The following is a 22398-nucleotide window of genomic DNA, read 5'->3' on the forward strand; positions in this document are numbered from 1 at the left end:
GGAGACAGGTTCCTGCATTTCCCACCCCAGGATAAAGACGTCCTGCCAACTCCATCTCACTCCCCTGAAGCCCCAGTTCACATTTTCACCGGCGCGTTGTAGCCCGGAGCTATGGAAAGTGATGGCAGAGTCTTCAATGTTCTTTCCATCTCGTCCAGGAATCACTCATTCTTAGCACCAGCATATGGAGTGCGTTGTCCACATTACACACGCCATCCAGGGCTATCAATCCTAGTGTGGGACTCAAACATGGAATTCTGGCTCTGAGGCAGGATCACTACCTGCTGTGTCTCAGAATCTACTGTGTGTAAATACCAACTGTTTTATCATTTAATTTCCATCAAAAAATATGTTACTTTATAATTGACATCAACAATAATTCTACAAATACATTAAGGGTGAAAGAGCAACTCAGAAGAGACTAGGGCCCTTAAAGATGATCCATCTGTAGAAGCACAGAGATGGGAGAGACACTAAATGAAGACTTCCCTTCAGTAATTACTGTGGAGAAAGACATGGACTCTAGGGAACACAGGGAAATAAATATTGATATCTTGTAAACAGTCCACATTACAGAAGAACAGATGCTGGACTTCTTAAAAAGCATAAAGGGGGATAAGTCTCCAGGATCAGAAAAAGTTTATCCCAATGCATTGTTAGAAGTTAGGGAAGAAATTACAGGGTCCTGAGCAGAGATATTTGTATCGTCTATAGCGACGGGTGAGATGGTGGAGGACTGGAGGGTGGCTAATGCTGTGCCTTTATTTAAGACAGACTGTAAGGAGAAGCCTGGGAACTATAGACCAATGAGTCTGACATCATTGGTGGGTAAGTTGTTGGGGGGCATTCTGAGAGACAGGATTTACATGCATTCGGGGAGGCAAGGACTGATTAGTGTTAGTCAGCATGGTTTTGTTGGCATTGGGAAATCACGTCTCACAAACTTGATTGTGTTTTTTGAGGATATGACCAATAAGATAGATAAAGGCAGACCAGTAGAGGTTGTCTACATGGATTTTAGTAAAGACTTTGACAAGGTTCTGCATGGTAGACTGGTTAGTAAAGTTAGATCACATAGAATTCAGGGTGAGCTTGCCAGTTGAATACAACATTGGCTTGACGATAGGAGACAAAGGGTGGTGGTGGAGGGTTGTTTATCGGACTGGAGGCCTGTGACCATCGGTGCTCCTCAGGGATCAGTGCGGGGTCCACTGTTGTTTGTCATTTATATAAATGATTTGTATGAGAATGTAGGAAGCATGGTTAGTAAGTTTGCGGATGACACCAAAGTTGGTGATGTAGTGGACAGTGAGGAGGGTCATCCAAAATTACAAAGGGGTCTTGATCAATTGGGCCAACGGTCTGAGAAGTGATAAAAGTTTTGACTGTCAATCCTATCTATGCATCTCATAATTTTATTGACTTATGTCAAGTCTCCCCTCAGCCTCTCCTGCTCCAGAGAAAACAACCTGAGTTTTTCTAGCCTCTCGTTATAGCTCATACTTTCTAATCCAAGCAGTATCCTGGTAAACCTCTCCTGCACCCTCTCCAAAGCCTCCACATCCTTCCTGTAATATGGAGACCAGAACTGAACAGCAGATAGAGGTCCGCCTCTCACCAGGGATCTGTGGCTAAATAAGTGTTAGGGACAGCCTCTGGGAAATCATTCTATTCTGAGCGATCAATATCCCTGCTCTGGTGGGATCCAATCTGCTTAAAAATCTACGATATAACATAATTGCAAACTAGCTGTACCTAAAATGTTGGTGGGTGTTGCCATTTCGTATAACAGGTCGTTCCCTCCAATTGGTTGGCTGTGTGCTTCTGATTGATTTTAGAAAATTGCTGCAGTGATCACGTCCACTCCATGTTCTACGGCTTAGGATGGAGGGAGTGCAAATTACTTTGTCAATGTCCACAAGATTAATTTCTCTGAATCCTTAAAAATGACTCACTTCCTGGCTCCCTGCAAGTGGGTGGGTTGCAAAGTCTCAACAGCACTCCCTGATTGATTTATGAAATTGTGCAGAGCTTAGAGGAAGCTACAGGCTAAAATTTACTTTTGTGAGTCAAGAGATTGATAGGTAGAATAATGGATAGCCTGGAGCTAATCACAGGGCAGAATCTCTAATTGAGGAGCTTGCGAGGTTTATATTTAACATTATTGATACCAGGAGTGATTGAAGCAGCCTGCATCATAAGAAGGGTGATGGACCGTTTTTAAACAAGAAGAGTGAATTACAGGCTGGAATCTGATTGCAATAGTTCACTTGGAGACTAATTCATACTCAGAAATTAGCTACTGCCCCAAACCTGTTCATGTGACCTGACCTCACCCCACCAATCTGACTTATTGCTTTTAAAAAGTACATAAGAGATATATAACAAGGAATAATACCTACACTTATCATGTAATATTTATTCTAGTGCTGGCAATGTAAAGGATGATTGGTGATTAAATTGCTTCTGTGAAACTCCTTCCCTGCTTATTAGATAGCATACATAAATTATGGTCTGTGCTATTTTTATGTCCTTATTAATCAAATGCTTCTTTTCCACAAACTCACTAATGAGAGTAGACAAAATGAAACTTCTTGTGATGTTATTAGAAGCTTGTGTCTGCTTTATTTTTCTTTCTCTCTCTCTCTCTCTCTCTCTCTCTCTCTCTCTCAGGCAACCATTCATAGTCAGGATATTGCAAAGTGGTCCCTTTCATTCTACAAGATATTGCACTGGAGAAAAATGACTCTGTTTATGTATGAGGTGACGGCGTGAGTCTGACCAGGCTCAGGTTGTAGTTGAAATAAACTTAAAGTGCACTTTGAGGAAGGCAGAATAAAAGAATCATTGCCCACTGTCAAAGAATCCAGTTTGGCTGAAATACATGTTTTGTGATACAACGTTGTTCAGAAATTGTTCAAAAGCATATTGCAGTGAGATGGTGTAAAATGCTGTTATTTATAGGTATGTTGTCTAAGCCTGGCTATGCACCTCCAATTCAACATTCTCATTCTTGTTAAAAAGCCCCTGTGCAATTAAATCCCTCCCTCTCTCTGTAATCCCCTACAACCATGCAACCTCCCTGAATACTGCAGCCTCCTCCAGCCAGAATACACACTCAATAATCTTTTCCTGCCCTACAATTCCCAGTCCCTGTGATTCCCCTCCAACTTTACAAGCCTCCATCTCTGTAATTCCCTCCAGCCCTACAATCCCGAATCTTTGTAACCTCCAGCTCTAAACCCCACTGAAATCTCAGTCATCTTCTCCAACTTTCTAGCCCATCCCAGGATTTCTGTGTTCCTCTAATCCTGGCCATTTGAACATCTCTGATTAAATGGCTCTGAACTCTAGAATTCTATCTCCAAACCTCTCTGATGCTCTCCCTCTCGATGTCTGCCAGTTTCTCAATCTCCCAGTTCTTTAGCTTGGTACAATATGGCAACACCCACTGACATTTTAGTTATGACTAGTTAATGTTTACGTTTTATTCCATTGGCTCCCATCCCTCAGAAGGGAAATGATTTGCCAGAGGGTAATCACAATGCTTGTTTATCCAGGGATCGCTGGTGAGACCTGCGGGTCTCTGTACTGGGACATTGTTACTCCACCTCATGTTGGCACCCACCTACAGTGCCAGGGTAGATTCCCATTGTGGCAAAAGCCCTTCATCAGGAATGAAGGCAGGGAGCCTCCGGGGGTGGACAATATGGAGGCGCCCTGCCTCATTCCTGATGAAGGGCTTTTGCCCGAAATGTCGATGTTCCTGCTCCTCGGATGCTGCCTGACCTGCTGTGCTTTTCCAGCACCACTCTGATCTAGATTAGATTCCCATTGCACCTTTTCTAGCTCTTTGAGAAAGCTGTCCGTTAAATCCTAATTAGGCCATAATTTTAAAATATAAGGCCATTTTAAGGCCGTGATGATGAGGGTTTTTGTATAATGTCCCTAACTCTGAGCTGGAGTGGGCAAGGTTCAAGTCCCACCTGCTCCAGAGGTGTGTAATACAATCTAAGTCGATTGTTCAGGTAGTATATGGGAGAGAAATGAGGATAATTTTTTTCTGGAAGGTTGTCTGAATTTGGAACACTACCTCTGAATACAGTAGAGAAGGGCTCATTGAGGTCTTTTGAGACAAAAGGACAATGGATTCTCGTGAGGCTGGGGTTTACTGGGGTGGACAAAGTTAAAAATCACACAACACCAGGTTATAGTCCAACAGGTTTAATTGGAAGCACTAGCTTTCGGAGCGTCACTCCTTCATCAGGTGGTTGTGGAGCAGAATCATGAGTCATAGAATTTATTGCAACAGGATTGCAGTGTCATGGAATATAATATTCAACACGTTTGGTTTAAGTCTTTCATCTTTTAGAATGACCATGTTGGTTTCGGTAACCCTTCATTGTCCAATAATTCCCGGGAGCAGAGAAACTACGCCATGTTCTTTGTGGCCTGCAAGACGTTATCAATGAGGATGAGCACCTCGCCAAGACCTTCCTCATACCTCCACTTCTCGCCTTTAAACAACCACCAAACCTTAAACAGATCGTTGTTCGCAGCAAACTGCCCAGCCTTCACGACGACATCATACAACCCTGTCACGGCAGACGCTGCAAGACGTGTCAGAGTGTCGACACGGACACCACCATTACCCATGGGGACACCAGCCACCATGTACGCGGCAGGTACTCATGTGACTCGGCCAACGTTGTCTATCTCACACACTGCAGGCAAGGATGCTCTGAGGCATGGTACATTGGTGAGACCGAGCAGAGACTACAGCAACGGATGAATGGACACTGCGTAAGGACTTTTGCCCGAAACGTCGATTTTGCTGCACTTTGGATGCTGCCTGAACTGCTTTGCTCTTCCAGCACCACTAATCCATAACTGCGTAACAATTGACAGACAGGAATGTCCCCTCCAGTCGGGGAACACCAGCAGTCAGGGACTTTCGACCTCGGACCTTCAGGCGACCATCCTCCAAGGCGGACTTTGGGACAGGCAACAACACAAAGGGGGCGAGCAGAGGCTGATAGCCAAGTTCGGTAGCCGTGCAATGGCCTGATGAAAGAGCAGCGTTTCGAAAGTTAGTGCTTCCAACTAAACCTGTTGGACTGTAAGCTGGTGTTGTGTGATTTTTAACATTGTCCAGCCGAGTCCAACACCGGCTCCTCCACATCATAATCATTGGGGAGGATGGGAATGTGGAATTTGAAACACAAACAGATCAGCCTGCACCATATTGATTATGGAATCACTCCAAGGGGATGAATGGTCTACATCAGCTATTTCAAGGATTGTCTTCTCTTTATCCATAACTCCATTTCCCCTGACATTCTAGCAACAGAAACTTGACCAAAGCTCTTCTACTACTGGCTTCTGAGGCCCTCCTGAAAGCTCACAACTTCAAACAAGCAGAAACGTTCCTTTAAATAAAACACCAACAAATTTTCAAATTGCCATGCATCTTAATTTGAAAATTTGTGAGCAAGTGAATCAAAACATCTTCTGGAAATTTAAGGAGAGGTATTTGGAAGTAGAACACTCCAGTTCTCATCAGAAGTAGCACCCAGGATGTTTTGTTCTTGGTAATATCCACCTGAGAGAGAAGATTGAGGCCTCAGTTTAACATCTCGTTTGTCACAGGGTCCCTCTGCCAGTGCGGCACTCCCTCTGCACTGCACTGGAAAGACGAGGAAAAGTTGCAAATGGGATTTATCGCGCTGACCCCACTTGTGTACCTCAAAATGGACTCCCTGCAAGAATTGGTTCATTTCCAACCATTTCTGGGTCATAGATAGAACAGGCAGGAAGGAATGTTTCACTCTTGGTTCAATGATCAGGGAGCGTAGATTGAAGGTAGCTGGTAGGAGGTTTAGAGGAGGAGGTGACAAAAAAACAATCCTCAGGGTCTACGTTTGGGTATTGCATTTGGTAAAACAAATGGAGGAGGTGGACGAGAGGTCTCTCCACCCGGAGGGTGTTAGGAGTCTGGAACTCACTGCCTGTGAGCGGGGGAGAGGCAGAAACCCTCATCACATTGAGGAAGGATTTCGATGTACACAAGGCACACAAGGCAATGGGATTAGAATAGTTAGATGATTGTCTTTGCCCAATGCAGACTCGATGGGCTGAAAGGCCTTTTCTTGTGTTGTAGAGGCATAGGGTCATACAGCATGGAAACAGACCCTTCGGTCCAACTCGTCCATGCTGACCAGATATCCTAAGTTAATCTAGTCCCCATTTGCCAGCAATTTGTCCATATCCCTCCAAACCCTTCCTATTCATATACCCATCCAGATGCCTTTTAAATGTTGTAATTGTGCCAGCCTCCACCACTTCCTCTGGCAGCTCATTCCATACACGTACCACCCTCTGCATGAAGAAGTTGTCCCTTAGGTCCTTTTTAAGTTTTTCTCCTCTCACCTTAAAAATATGCCACTGGTTCTGACACCATCCCACCCGAGGGAAAAACCCTTGTCAATCACCTTTTCTATGCCCCTCATGATTTTGTAAACATCAATAAAGTCACCGTCAATCTCCCACACTCCAGTGAATAAAGTTCCATGCCTTTCCAGTCTCTTTTTTATATCTCAAACCTTCCACTCCCAGCAACCTCAGGGTAAATCTTCTCTGAACCCTCTCCAGTTTAATAATACCCTTCCTGTAACAGGGCAACCAGAACTGCACATAGGACTCCAGAAGACACCTCACCAACGTCCTGTACATCCTCGACATAGCTTCCTGTACTCAAAGGTCTGAGCAATAAAGGCAAGCATGCTAAAGGTCTTCTTAACCACCCCGTCTATCTGTGATGCAAATTTCAAAGAATTAAATACATGAACCCCTAGGTCTCTCTGTTTTACAGCACTACTCAGGGCCTGACCATTGTTGGTGTAAGTCTTTCTTTGTTTGCTTTACCAAATGCAATACCTCACATTTGTCCAAATGTAGACCTTGAGGATTGTTTTTTGCAACTAGTTCGATACCCTGGGCTTGTCCACCAACACCCCACCTCCGACAATGGGTCTTGTAGTGGATGGAGTTAACACTGGGGGAAGATGTTAGAATCAGAGAATCGTGCATTCAGAAAGGCCCTTTGGCCTATCCAGTCTGCACCTCCCAAAATACATCACTTGACCGCGCTAAGATGACAGGGTGGCTCAGTGGTCAGCACTGCTGCCTCACGGCGCCAGGGACCCGGGTTCGATTCCAGCCTCGGGTGACTGTCTGTGTGGAGTTTGCACATTCTCTGCGTGGGTTCCCTCTGAGTGCTCCGGTTTCCTCCCACAGTCCAAAGATGTGCGGGCCAGGTGAATTGGCCGTGCTAAATTGCCCGTAGTGTTCAGGGATGTGCCAGTGAGGTGCATTAGCCGTGGGGAAATGCAGGGATGGATCTGGGCAGGACATGTTTCGGAGGTTGGGGTGGACTCTTTGGGTCGAATGACCTGTATCCATGCGGTGGAGATTCTAGGCGGTCCCGCTTGCTCACAAGGCCCACAACCTTGAGTATCATCTGAGTTTCTAAAGACTGTGACATTAACTCCCCTGGCAGTGAATGCATTCCGACCGCCGCCCCCCCCACCAAAACCCTCTGGGTGATCGTTCTGTGACTAACACTGCTGAACTCTGCCCAGAGTGTTACCAATCATTCGTCCTATTGCAAAGTTCTGCAGTCCCTCCTTCTACCCCAAGCCCTGGCCATCTCGAAAGCAACCTCAAGGATGTTTGCCAGTGGGGTTAAAAGGAGCTGGCTGTGATTCGGGGTATTGCGTGCTCTGGTTTTTTTTTTGGCGCTTTGTTCAGACTTTGCAAACTCCCCACTCAGCGCAGAGTCAGCAACGGAAGAGGCTGTGAAAATTGAGCAAACTAATTTCAAATAAAAATGCAGGAAGACAAAAAATAACCCTTCTTTTTCGGCTGCCTAAGACTTCTCATCAGATGTTGTGAGACTGAGTGAAGGCTCTTCCCTTTCACTCGATGCGGTGTTTCCCAGTGCCCGTGACCGAAGCATTCTCGGAATGTGCAGTCAGACAGCTGGTCTCAGAATCAGTAAAAAGTCAGGGGATTCCATTCAGCCTTGATTGATTGATAAACCAGTAGAGCACACTGTTGTGTTGCCAGCTCTTGGCCGTGCTGTAGCAACCTGTCCAAACTTTTATGACTGTAGTTCCCAAATCTACAAGGACAACAGACATAAGGGAACATTATATTCCACTCCGAACCACTCACATCCTGACTTGGAAATATTGGAATTGAGAGGGTGAAATTATCGCAGTTTTCGGGGTAGATGTGAATAAAGTGTTTCCTTGTGTGAGGGAGTCTTGGATCATAAGCTCAGACTAAGGGAGCACCAGGTTAGCAGGAACTTTTTATCTCTCAGATGATGCTGAATCTGTGAAATTATTTACCATAAAGGGCTGGAGAGGTTGCATGTTTAAGGCTGAGCTAGACAGTAAGGAAAATCAGGGTGAGGGAGATAAGGCATTGAAGATCACCAAATCAGCTATGATTGCGTAGAATAGCCAAGCAGAACGGCCCACACGTGTTCCTACCTCTTATGGTCTTATGTCGCCATTCCTTTGGTGTCGCTGGGTCAAAATCCAGGAATTCCCTCCGTAAGGGGATTGTGAGTCAACCTACAGCAGCTGGACTGCAGTGGATCAAGAATGCAGCACACCCCCACCTTCTCCAGGGGCAATTAAGGATGGCACTACATGTTATTATTGCTAGCCAGCATAGAGTCTTAGAGATGTACAGCACAGAAACAGACGCTTCGGTCCAACCCGTCCATGCCGACCAGATAACCCAATCTAGTCCCACCTGCCAGCACCTGGCCCATATCCCTCCAAACCCTTCCTACTTATATCCCCAGGAGAAAGTGAGGACTGCAGATGCTGGAGTACCAGAGTTGAAAAATGTCGTGCTGGAAAGACACAGCAGGCCAGGCAGCATCTTGAAGAAGGGCTTATGCCTGAAACGTCGATTCTTCTGCTCCTCGGATGCTGCCTGGCTTGCTGTGTTTTTCCAGCACCACATTTTTCAACTATTCATATCCCCACCCAAAATGCATCTTAAATGTTGCAATTGTACCAGCCTCCACCACTTCCTCTGGCAGCTCATTCCATACACGTACCACGCTCTGTGAGAAAAAGTTGCCCCTTAGGTCTCTTTTATATCTTTCCCCTCTCATCCTAAACCTATGCCCTCTAGTTCTGGACTCCCATACTCCAGGGAAAAGACTTTGTCTATTTATCCTATCCATGCCCCTCGTAAATTTATAAACCTCTATAAGGTCACCCCTCAGCATCCGACGCTTCAGGGAAAACAGCCTGTTCAGCCTCTCCCTGTAGCTCAAACCCTCAAAATCTGGCAACATCCTTGTAAATATTAAAGCTAAAGAAAGCTAACTTACATTGGCTAGTATTAGGGCATTGGAGTGTGATTGGTGGGAAGCGATGGCTGAGCAAGTGTTTTAAATCAGAAAGAAATGATGTGCGTGAGATAATGCAAGTTATGGCTGAAACCCTGCATTTTACAGAATAGAATGAAGAAACAGAGGAGGGGCTGCAATGAAAACAATCATCAAGTTATGGGTCGATAGAAGCTTCCAGAACAAACTCACCCCGTTCCCCTCCCCGGGGGCAAAGTTTGCAGGTGTGAGGGAGAGGCTGGGATGCACGTTCAGTTTGCTAACCCTCTCACTGGAGTGTTAGCTTTGCTGACAGCAAGGGTTGTGAAACGAGGAAGTGTTACAAACCAGTTTCGGCTGTGAGTCAAAGTGTGGAGTAATTATTCTTAACTTTCTACATATCGGAAGTCAGACCTTTCACAGAGAAAGGCTTTTTTTTTTCTGGTTTGGGTTCAGCTGTGTTTTTTTTAACTGAGTGAGTTTTGCATTGATTAAGTTCAGAAATAGCCCCAGCAGGGAAGGTGATGTCCATAACTGTGAGCACTGTCAAGTTATTTATTGTACTATTTCTGGGATATTGGCATTGCTCACATGAGTAACGTTTGTTCCCCATCACTATATACACTGAGCTGAAAATGTGTTGCTGGAAAAGCGCAGCAGGTCAGGCAGTATCCAAAGAGCAGGAGAATCGACGTTTCGGGCATGAGCCTTCTTCAGGAATGAGGAAAGTGTTCCGAAATGTCGATTCTCCTGCTGCCTGACCTGCTGCGCTTTTCCAGCAACACATTTTCAGCTCCGATCTCCAGCATCTGCAGTCCTCACATTCTCCACTATATACACTTACCATGGGCTATTAAATGTCAAACCCTTTGCTGTGGGTCTGGAGTCACATGTAGGCCAGACCAGGTAAGGATGGCAGATTTCCCTTCCCTGAAGGACATCGGTGAACTAGGTGGGTTTTTTTACAACAATCAACAGAGTCAAACAAACTCTTTGGTCCAACTTGTCTATGCTGGCCAGGTTTCTCAAACTAAACAAGTCCTATTTCCCTGTGTTTGGCCCATATCTCTCAAAACCTTTCCTACTCATGTACTTGTCCAGATGCCAGATATAACTGTATCTGCATCTGCCACTTCCTCTGACAATTCATTCCACACACAAACCACCCTCTAGGTGAAAAAGTTGCCCCTTAGACCCCTTTTAAATTTTCCCCTCTCACCTTAAACCTATGCTCCCTAGTTTTGTACTCCCCCACCCTCGGGAAAAGAACGTTTACTATTCACCTTATCTAAGCTCCTCCTTATGAAACTCTATAAGGTCACCCCTCAAACTCCAGCGCTCCACTGAGCTGATTCATCCTCTTCTTATATCTCAAATGCTGCAATCCCAGCAACATCCTGGTACACCTTTTCCTCACCCTTTCCAATGTATTAATATCCTCCCTGTTGCAGGGCTGTCAGAACTGGGCACAGTATTCTAAAAGAGGCCTGTCCAGTGTCCTGTACCACCTCGACATGACACCCCTATACTCAATGCTCTGACCAGTGAAGGCAAGTGTACCAAATGCCTTCTTCACTACACGTGACTCCACCTTCAAAGAACTATGTATCTGACACCCTAGGTCTCTCTGTTTGTTAGCAGACTTTTTTTTCCTTGCCAAAATGCAATATCTTAAGTTTATCTGAATTAAACTTCATCTCTCACTCCTCGGCCCCACTGGCCCAGCTAATCAAGATTCCATTGTACTCTACGATAACCTTATTCTCTGTCTACTCTATCACCAATATTGGCGTCATGTGTAAAAATGACTAACTGCGCTTCCTAAATTCTCATCCATAAATGACAAACAGTGGACCTTGTATAGATCCCTGTGAAACACCATTGATTGCAGGCCTCCAGTCCACAAAACAATCCTCCACCACCACCCTCTGTCTCCCACCATCAAGCCAATTTTGTATCCAATTAGCTAGCTCTCTCTGGATCCCACATGATTGAACTTCACGAATAACCAGACTTCCATGCAGAATTTGCCTTTTTAAAGAAGTGTAGATGACGTTTATTGCTCTGCCCTCATCTACCTTCTTCGTAACATCCTCAAAATGCTCAGTCACATTTGTGAGACATGATTTCCCACCCACAAAACCGTGATGACTATCTCTAATCAGCCGTTGTCCCTCCAAATGCTTGTAAATCCCGTCTCTCTGAATCCCCTCCAACAACGTACCCATCACTGATGTCAGGGTCACCAGGAGACTAGCTTTCAAACTCATTGGACTGAAGTGCCACCAGCCGCTGTATGAGATGGGATTCGAACCCAAATCTTTGGACCTAGGCCTCACAACTATCCTACTGTATCCCAGCTGTGGCAACAAAGTCTACTCCCTGGCCTCACCATGGAGTCATGTGACCACTGCTCCACTGGGGTGTGAGAGGGAGAAAGGTGTACCCTGTGTCAATCACACTGCCATTTGAAGATTAGATCGGACGTGCGGGTGAAAGACAATGGGTAAAGGATGGGCTATTTTCTCACCTGGAGGATAAATACCAACACAGAAATGTTGGGGGACATAAGGCTTGTTCCTGTTTTGTGAAGTAGTTAGAGTTTCAGATGTGTACAGCGCTGAAAAGGACCCTGCGGCCCGTTGAAACGGTGCTAACCCACCAACCACCTAATTACTCTCATGTCATTTCCCAACACTTGGCCCCTTCACTTGGCATTGCAAGTGCAAATCTAAATACTTTTTCACTGTTACAAGGATCTCTGCCTTGACCGGGAGAAAGTGAGGACTGCAGATGCTGGAGATCAAAGTCGAGAGTGTGGTGCTGGAAAAGCGCAGCAGGTCAGGCAGCTTACGCTTGAAAAGTCGATTCTCCTGCTCCTCGGATGCTGCCTGACCTGCTGTGCTTTTCCAGCACCACACTCTCTCTGCATCTACTACCCTGAGTGAAAACATGGCTTCCCTCACATCCTCTCTGAACCTCCTGCCCCCTCCTTTCAATCCACGCCCCTATGTTCGTCTGAATGAATCTGTGAATTCTCACTTTCCCAGGGTACTGGGGGCATGGTTTGTTCTGTGTGACTAGCCTTCATTACCTTCCATCTTTTCTCCCTTGATGTGATAATTAGTTTGCAATATCTCCTCTAACCTGACAGTCAGTCACCTCAAGATTGAGTTGGTCGGGATCACTGACCAATATTTGGTGCATTCTTGAGCTGGATGGATTTGGAGGTAACTCTCTTTTCTCATTCTCTTTCAGGTCATCGACACTCTGTCCTATTTATCATATACTCCTATAGCGCAAAGGAAAGGGATCTGGTAAGTGGAATCTCCCCATGGCTATCATCGCTTAATCTTACTCTCCTTCTGAACAGTGTACGTATTGCTCAGACACAATAGGGTAAATACTTAATGAGTCTCTGTAAAGATGGTCAAGGATTCGACACCTGAAGGTTACCCGTACTGCTGAAGTAAAGGCAATTTGTCAAGTCTTTTCATCACTTATTCATCAGGACACTTTGCAAGAATACCAGTGGGAAGGTGAATAACATTTTTATATTGAACAGCCAAAGGGACATCCGTGTGATGTGATCCACTAGTCTTTGAGATGGAAAGCCCGGCATCTCACAAGCATTAAAAATCATATACCACATTACCCACTTGGGTGATGGGGCTGAGCGTCTGTGTTCCTGATGGCTGCATCCTGTTAGTGGAGAACATTGAAAGTTTCCACTTAACCCACTGCCAAGCCATGATACAGCTATTCCTATGTGTAAGGTCATTTATTTATTGATCTATCTATTTATTTATTCATTTTACTCACCGGCGTATTCCTTGCCTCTACCTTCATGGAACTCCCCCAGAAAATCTGGTAAATTTATGAGAATCTAAGCAAATTATTTCTGTTTTTACTAAAGATTTTGATTTGACTGTAGCAGCTTTACTGGCTGAATTGTTATGAAAATATGTTTGTCTTTGAGATCAACGGTAACTCTTTACTAGAGTAGAAGTTATACCGTTTGCCCCCATCCCTCTCTCTCTCTTTGACCATGTGTCTTTAGCTGCATCTGCTAACCCCTATTGTCCGAACAGGATATTCCATCAGCTAGGTGAAAGTGGATGCTGGGTCCAGATCAGAGTGGTGCTGGAAAAGCACAGCAGGTCAGGCAGCATCCGAGGAGCAGGAAAACCAATGTTTCCGGCAAAAGCCCTTCATCAGGACACTATTTAAACAGCTTTCATATTTATGGGAGAATTGCATGTCAGATGAAGAAAATGATCAGAATCCATCTTTATTCCAGCTCCTTTCCAACAGAAGACAGCTTGGCTGATGATGATATCTACAGTGGTCTTTCTGACGTCATTGAGTAAGTTACAGAACGCTGCATCTTTCTTACACTGCGCTCTCTGCAAACGTGACATTTCATCAAGCCTGCTGCTCCTGTCCTAACCTGCACGTCCCATTTACCAAGCTCTCACTGATCAACACTCACACCGGTCTGACAAAGCTTGGAGTTTACACATACCTGCTCTGGTGTTTCCAATCCTTCAAAGGTCGATCTCAAACATTATTCTAGTTCCACAATTCTCAGGGTTCCTCCAATTCTCGGCTTTAGTTTCGTCATGGTGGGTGGCCTCGCCTTCAGCTGCCTGGATTGTTACCTTCCCCTCCTTGAGCTCTTCACCCCACTGTCTTCTGTCTCCCTCTTCTATTCAGCTCTTCCTTTAAAACAACTTCCTGAACCAAACTTTAACCTGTCCTAATATCTCCTTACGCAGCACAATGTCAACCTCTGTCAGGTAACGCTCCTATGAACATTGAACAGTACCGCTCAGGAACAGGCCATTTGGCCCACCATGCCTATGCTGACCATGCTGGCATTAGTTTCTAAATTAATAAGACTAAGGGAGCAGAATCAGGCCATTCGGCCCATTGAGCCTGCTTTGCCATTTGACTATGACTGATATGTTTCTCAACCCCATCCTCCTGCCATCTCCCATAATCCCGATCCCCACACTGATCAAGAAACTATCTGTCTCTATCTTAAATACACTCAATGACCTGGCCTCCACAGCCCTCTGTGGCAATGTATTCCCCAGAATCCCCCCACTCTGGCTGATGAAATTCCCCCTCCTCTCAGTTCTAAAGGGTCGCCCGTTCACCCTGAGGCTGTGCCCTGGGGTCCTAGTCTCTCCTACTGATGGAAACATCTTCTCCACATCCACTCTATCAGACTTCTTTAAGTTTAATCTTTCTAGTACAGACCCAGAATCTTCAACCGTTCCTCACATGACAAGCCCTTCATCCCTCAGGTCATTCTTGTAACCTCCTCTGGATCCTGTCCAAGACTGGTATCAGACTTCAGAGCAGGGTAAGGCCATTCGGCCCTAAGGGCCATGCAATAACATCCTGGCTGATTTGGTTGTGGCCTTAACCCCGCTTCCCGGTCTGCCCTCAATAGACTTTAATTCCTTTGTCCATCAGAATCTGTCTAACTCAGCCTTGAATGTATTCAATGACCCTGCCTCCACCGGTCTTTGAGGAAGAGAATGTCACAGCCCTCTGAAAGAAAACCAAATCCCCATCTCTGTCTTCAAAAGGAGACCTCTTATTGTTGTCTATCCCACAGGCGGAGACACTCCTGCTGATAATAGTTCAATGATCAGTCTCACTTTGGGGACTGATTAACTCAGTGACTTAGTTTTGTTTTAAAAACAGTAAAGCACATAATAAATTACGAAGCAGACATTATATCAAAGCAACAAATTTATGTATGTGTGCATTTTGCAACCCCACAGCAGGCAGAGCTGCAACATTGTGTACACATAGCACATGGAATCCTTAAAGATGGAGCATCTTAAAGGCACAATACACAGACAACACAAACCTCCAGACTGTGTATATCCTGTCATGTCCCCTGAGTCCCTTATATGTTTCATTCTTCAAAGTTCCGGTGGTCTGACCTGTCCAACCTTCTCTCAAAGAATAACCTCCTCATCCCAGGAATGAGTCAACTTGGGATGCTTTACCTTGTGAAAGCTATGGTGTAAAGGCACATTAGTCATGATTGGTTGGTTCAGTTTGGCATGCCTACTGACCCTGTCGTCTACACACTGAGAGCTGCAACTCAAGAGGTCTTCTCTCTGTACCTATCCTGTACTGGGAAAACTGATCAGCCAAGAGCAAGATTTGATGAGAATTTTCCATGTATCAACTAATAAGCATTCAGACCACTATGGTGCCGGGGTTGGAGGATTTGAGCTATGGGGAAAGGCTGAGTACGCTGGGGCCATTTTCCCTGGAGCATCAGAAGCTGAGGGCTGACCTTATAGAGGTTTATAAAATCATGAGGGGCATTGGATAGGGTAAATAGACAAGGTCTTATCCCTGGGATGGGGCAATCGAAAACTAGAGGGTATAGGTTTACGGTGAGAGGGGAAAGATTTAAAAGCGACCTAAGGGGCAACTTGTTCACACAGAAGGTGGTACGGGTATGGAATGAGCTGCCAGAGGAAGTGGTGGAGGCTGGTACAATTACAGCATTTAAAAGGAATCTGGATGGGTATATGAATAGGAAGGGATTAGAGGGAAATAGGCCAAGTGGCAAATGGGACTAGATTAACTCAAGATATCTGGTCGGCATGGATGAGTTGGACCGAAGGGTCTGTTTCCTTGCTGTACGTCTCTGTGACTCGATAACATTGACGCCTCAGTTGCTGAGCCTGAGTTGTTGCCTGTGGTGAAGTGTGGAGGTAGATCCTATTGAAGTAGACTTTGGAGTTTGCTGTGGTTACCTCCCTTTTCACATGATCCCGTATCCTTTTATCCCAACAGCGACACTGGAGAGGAAGATGATGACCTTTATGATTGTGTGGAAAATGAGGATGATGAAGGAGGTGAAATTTATGAAGATCTGATGAGGCCTGAGGTTGCGTTGTCCGCGGTATGAGCTCTCATTCTCTCTGTCCCTCTCCTCCTGAAACCACCTGCTACTGAGGAGGAATCGTCCTTTATTCACTTATGGAATGGCAAATGGGGCGAGATTAATTTAGGATATATGATCGGCATGGACGTGTTGGACCGAAGAGTCATTTTCTGTGCTGTACATCTCCATGACTCTATGACTGTGGCAAGGCCCTCTCTAATTACTCTAAATGGCTTCTTCACCCATTTCAGAGGGTGGCTAAGGTTCAAACATATTGCTGTAAGCCTGGAGTCACATGTAGGACAGACTGGGTAAGAGGGGCAGATTTTCTTCCCTCAAGGACAACAAAGAACCTGATTGGTTGTTAAGACAATTGCTTATAACTCCATCATTACCATCACTGATGTCTAACTTAATAATCCACCCTAATTAAACTTGAGCTTAATTTCCATCAGCAACCATGGTGGGTGGCATGGTGGCTCAGTGGTTAGCTCTGCTACCTTACAGCACCAGGGATCCGGGTTCGATTCCAGCCTCGGGCGACTGTCTATGTAGTGTTGCATGTTTTTGCTGTGTCTGTATTGGGCACCTCCGGGTGCTCTGGTTTCCTTCCATAGTCTGAAGATGACTTGGCGGTGCTAAAATTGTCCACAGTGTTCAGGGATGTGTGCATTAGTCAGGGAGAAAATGTAGAGGAATGGTTAGGTCCATTAGTCATGGAGTAAATGTAGAGCAACAGGATAGGTGGATGGGTTACTCTTTGGAGGGTCAAAGGGCCTGTTTCCACAGAGTGGGATTTGAACCGGTGGCCCTAAATGGGCAGGGTTACTGGACCTGAGATGGGTTTCATCACCTCTACACCACCATCTCGCAGAGTGAGCAAGCATAGAGGACATCCCAGTTCATGCCCTGCCCACAGGTCAATAATATCCCCTTTCTTAATGAAAACCCTGTTGGGTAACGGGCAGCTGGAATCCCTGCTCTGTTTTTGCTGCTTTCCTCCAGGACATGTAGCCATTCTCAGCTGAAATGGAACCCGAGCACGACCGTCTATAGGGCAATCAGTTTGAGGAGCTTAAGAGCAACTTTACCCCCTTCCACCACCCCCCACCCTCACCCCGTAGAACCCCATCCTGGAGGCAGTCAGGTTTAAAAAGCAAGCAGGGGTGGTGAACCTGATGGATACTGAGTTACTCCCAGGCCAGCGAGGATTGTGTGTTTAATCACACCCACTGACCCCATGGGGGCGTCATTCAACACTGTTTCCTACCTGGGTGCGGGGTCCATTTTTGCACCTCAGGAGCTGGATGACCACTGGGTGTGCCAAATGGCTTTCAAATGTCGAAGCTTCTAAACCAACCCCCGGTCTCGTTATGCCAAGTTTTCTCACCCTGTTTGCAGCCCATCTGTGGCATCACTCAACAGTGTCCCACACCAACTCAGCTGGTCTCCTGACCAAGGAAACTAGTTGGACGTGGGGAGTGGGGGGCGTGTGAGGAGAAGACGGTGTCAGTTTCCCGCTTTTTTCAAATATGGGGGAGGGGAGCATATTTGTAAAAAAAAATGTTTGTCTTCACTTCACTGACTGGGATCTGTATTCCAGCCTCAGAAAATGACTGACTTAGACAAACGGAATTGCTGCCTTCAGGAAATCAGACAGACGGAGGAGAAGTACACGGAAACATTAGAGTCCATACATCAGGTAGGATCGGAGCCTGAAAGTGCAGGCCTCATGGGCCTCAGCTTCTTTGGATGTCCAGTCAGTCATACACTGGGTCTGTCCTTTCCTCTGGGGGTCAGTGTTAATCACGAGTTTCTAAAGCAATCTCTGTTTCCATTTTGCAGCATTTTTTTCGACCATTACATCGGTTTCTCAATACGCACGACTTAGAGAACATATTCCTGAACATTGAGGTGAGTCACTTATTGGCGTTGGCGCTGATTCAATCTTTAATTTAAACTGAATTGATTGATCGATTTCACATTGAGATGACCAGTTGATTACTCAGTTCCCGTCAGTGCCTCTGTCCATTCAGGTCATTGGCCCCTAGGTGTGCATCATGGACATGCCATGACCTCTCACCCTCACTGGGCAGGGACAATGAGTTAAAACATGGCTCCTGGAATTTCGTTTCAAGGGTCCAGTTTTAAATCAGTTCATGCAGGAGGAGATGGATATCTCTTCCATCAATGTTATTGTGAAGGCTGTTCAGAAAAAGAGTCTGGACAGTTATGTCCCTTACAAACCACCTCACTGCACTGCTTCATAACGCAGCAGTCACCCACTTCCAAAGAATTGAGGGTAGTGGTTCCGGGACAGGAGGAGGTGAAATAACTGGAAATTCTCAAAGTGAACGAGCTTATACAGTCTTGAGAAAACTTCAGACTAACATTGGCAGCTTGAAATCAAAACGTTTTCTGAAACTCTTTCCTTCTACTGTTCTGCTTAAGTAAGTACATAATTTAATAAGCAAATGTTATGAACCAGACCAGACCTCCCCGAAAAATATTTTACCAAGGGACCCTGAACTCTAACATTTTCTTATTTTAAAAGCAAGTATAAATTGTCTGTTCCCGGTGTGATGGTCAAACTACTCTATGTTAAGTAAAACACAATTTATTTAAACACTGCAGCTAAAATCCAACCAAAGAAAGAGGAAGTTAGAATAACTAATCTATTGGAAAACCTAACAGAATGATAGATGCAGTAACATTACTAAAGAATTCTTCCAACATTGTAACATTCCAAAAACATACCCCTTAGCAAAAAAGAACAAATTCAGACCCAGATTCTCACACGGAGTTCTCCCATCCACAACTGAGAAAGCTGCAGTTATCTCTTTATATTCTGCTATCTCTTGTTTATCTGTTGATTGTGGACATGAACAATAAGAACTCAGCAATACCATTAATTTATAACCTTCCCTCCTCAGGAACTATTGAATGTGCACAGAAGTTTACTGGAGGAAATCCAAATCTCAATCAAAATGAATAATGCCCAGAATCTCTATGAAATCTTCAACAATTATAAGAAAAGGTGAATGGGTGGTTGCATGATCTATTGGATTAAAGCGATGTGATCACTATTGGATCTATTGGATGTGATCTATTGGATTAAAGCGATGTGATCACTATTGGATCTATTGGATCTATTGGATGTGATCTATTGGACTAAAGCGATGTGATCACTTCCATTGAAACAAGTGTGAAAACTTTGCCCCTTAGGTCCCTTATAAATCTTTCCCCTCTTGTCCTAAACCTCTGCCCTCTAATTCTGGCCTCCCTCACCCCAGGGAAGAAACTTTGTCTACTTATCCTATCAAAGCCCCTCATGATTTTATAAACCTCTATAAGGTCACCCCTCAGCCTCCGATGCTTCTGGGAAAACAGCTCCAGCCTATTCAGCCTCTCCCTGTAGCTCAAATCCTCCAACCCTGGCAACCAATCCTTGTAAATCTTTTCTCAAAACCCTTTCAATTGCGATTGAGTTTTCTTAGTCTATGGGAGGGCTCTCACCAGACCCAGTGACCAGCCTTTGTGGGGATAGGGTTAGGGCGGCAAAACTCCCAAATGTGATTTAAATGCTCAACCAGACAACTCAGTCCCCTCCTGACAATCATGCAGTAAGTAGTGTCCCTGCCTCCAAACCAGAAACCCTAACACTAACCCTAACCCTAGCTCTAAACCTAAATCTAGTCCTAACCCAAAGTTGAATCCTAATCCTAACCTTGGTTCAAGTCCCGCTTCAGTTCGGGATGACCAAGGGAGGTGTGTTCAGGCATAGCCAAGAATACTGAGTGTCAATCTGCAAAATCCATGCCATAGGATTTTGGTAGGAGAGAGTGATTTCTGGTCAGCCGTGTGACAGAAGGAACATTGGAGACCCCACCAACAGCCCCTGTAGCTCCTTCCTGCGACATGCCAGCGAATGTCCCACAGCAACCCAGACTTCTTATGGAGTCGTATTTGCTGAACTTCCGGCTTCAATTGGAATGGAGCTAACATCGAGGGTACAATTCCCACTCTGGAGGATCCAGAACCTGGTGGCGATCACTGTGGATCAAACTCACTCTAAGTCGAGAGAGAAAAAGTGAGAACTGAGGATGATGGAGAATCAGAGTCGGTGAAGTGTGGTGCTGGAAAAGCACATCAGGTCAGGCAGCATCTGAGGAACAGGGGAGTCAACGTTTCAGGCATCTGACTTGCATTGAGCCTCCTGCTCCTCGGATGCTGCCTGACCTGCTGTGCTTTTCCAGCGCCACGTTTTTCAAATCAGTCTAAACAGAGACCTGGAGGTGAAGAAGTTTGGTTGAAGTCACTGCATTGTATGGTAACTGATTCTGTGTGGACAGAACCCCTGGTCTTTGCTTCATGAGCAGCGAGACCTGTTGTGGTACTTTTTGAACTGGTTTCAAGATGCGATGCCTGGAAGGTAGACACAAAACACAGATATTTGGCCCAACGTGAATCATCCCTTTAAGCTGTTCCCACAATCTCACCAGATGACCTACCTCATACAGAGTCTGGGTCTTTTACCTACACTGATCTGTCCTTACTGTTGCTTGAAAGACACCCTAGTTTGTTCTTAAGTTCATCCTTCTACAATTTGAGACCTTAATCTCCTTGTCAAGGTTTAAAAAAAAAGCCTTAATTTTATAGATCGACATTGACTACCTCAGAATGTTGGAAAGTGCTTTGACAACCAGGGAATCCCTTTTGTCATGCAGTTAATGTTGAATTGTATGATAAACAAGAGCCACATTCAACACAGCAAGTTCCCTTTAACTAATCTAATCTCGTTTATTTTAAGAAGAAACGAGACAACTTAATTTAGTGGCGTGTGCCTCTTTCATTCAGTTTCTGCTGCTATCTGATAGTTGTGGTTTGTGACGGGAGTTGGGTATTGACTGACACAGTGACTCTTGTCTGCTGTGCTCACTAATGGCCTCCTTTTCTTGCGGTCACCTCGAGGTTGTTACTGTACGGACGATACTGCAGCCAAGTGGAGGCAGCTACCAAACACCTGGACAAGATCGCGAGCATAAGGGAAGATGTTCAGATGAAGCTACAGGTAAGACCCTTTCCACAGTGGCTGGAACACATCCACAAACATTTCCTTCTTCTGCTGTTGATTGGTACTCTGTGAGTTTCCAAAACTTTCAGAACTTTAACGAGAGCAAGTTGGGTGAGAGGATTAAGCGTATTAAAATTTGGAAAAAGGCGAATGTGGTTTGTGCTCTGTGTTTGATAAGTGTGTGATTTTGAAATAACTCCACAGAGACCAGTATATCATCACCAAGTCTTCCTTCATTTACACATGGAGAGTCCTTGACACTGACCCAGCTCCCTCAGAGCTAGCTCTCAGAGTGAACAGAACCTCTAACCCTCCTGTCTATTTTTTTATTTTATTAAACAAGTTACAAAAGCAGTTTACAACAAACAGTTACATTTACAGCTGCACACAAGAGTCAGCAATTTTACAAGGGAGAGGAGCAGCAAAGCCAGGCCCAAACCCTATCGTTCAAACAGTTTACAGGGACGTGTGGATAAACCTCAAATCCCAGTTTCACATATAAAAATATAAAGAGACATCAACAATAACATTTATACATAAGACAGTCCAGTTACATAAAAGAATGCAGACAATATAGACCCAGCAAGCCCCCACCTCTCCCACCTACCCCCCGTTTATTTTATTTTTCTTGTTTTTTTTCTTTTTCTTTTTTTTCCTTTTTTTTCACACTACCGCCTAACTGCAGTAGTGCTCATTTTTTCCCCCAGCACCCATGGTGTGTGTACTAGTGTGAGACACAGTGAGAGACACAAAGTGCACAAATCTTTATTTAATTTCCACCACCAGGAAGAAAAGAAACACCCAAGTGGCCTGTGACACGCAGTGCCCTTCACATCAAAACCCTCCTGTTTCTATCTGTCTGCCAGGGCTCCCTGATTGGACCAGGATAACAGCCCCAATCAGGGAACTCTCCTACTCTCTGAGGTCCACCAGGCTGACTTTGTTACAATCACTACAGATCTAATGAACTGTGCTTGATTGGTT

General features: G+C 45.1%; 1 protein-coding gene across 1 annotated transcript in view; it reads left to right on the plus strand.

The window, feature by feature from the left end:
• The window catches only part of LOC132836055 (proto-oncogene vav-like), a 137685-nt gene that overhangs the window by 75179 nt on the left and 40108 nt on the right, over positions 1-22398 (plus strand). Inside the window, exons 3-9 of the mRNA XM_060855296.1 lie at positions 12674-12732; positions 13716-13781; positions 16250-16358; positions 17944-18042; positions 18186-18254; positions 19274-19377; positions 21312-21411. Coding sequence (XP_060711279.1) covers positions 12674-12732; positions 13716-13781; positions 16250-16358; positions 17944-18042; positions 18186-18254; positions 19274-19377; positions 21312-21411 — 606 coding nt within the window. The remainder of the gene's footprint in view (positions 1-12673; positions 12733-13715; positions 13782-16249; positions 16359-17943; positions 18043-18185; positions 18255-19273; positions 19378-21311; positions 21412-22398) is intronic.

The sequence above is a fragment of the Hemiscyllium ocellatum genome, chromosome 45 (genome assembly GCF_020745735.1).
Source record: "Hemiscyllium ocellatum isolate sHemOce1 chromosome 45, sHemOce1.pat.X.cur, whole genome shotgun sequence".
NCBI lineage: Eukaryota > Metazoa > Chordata > Chondrichthyes > Orectolobiformes > Hemiscylliidae > Hemiscyllium > Hemiscyllium ocellatum.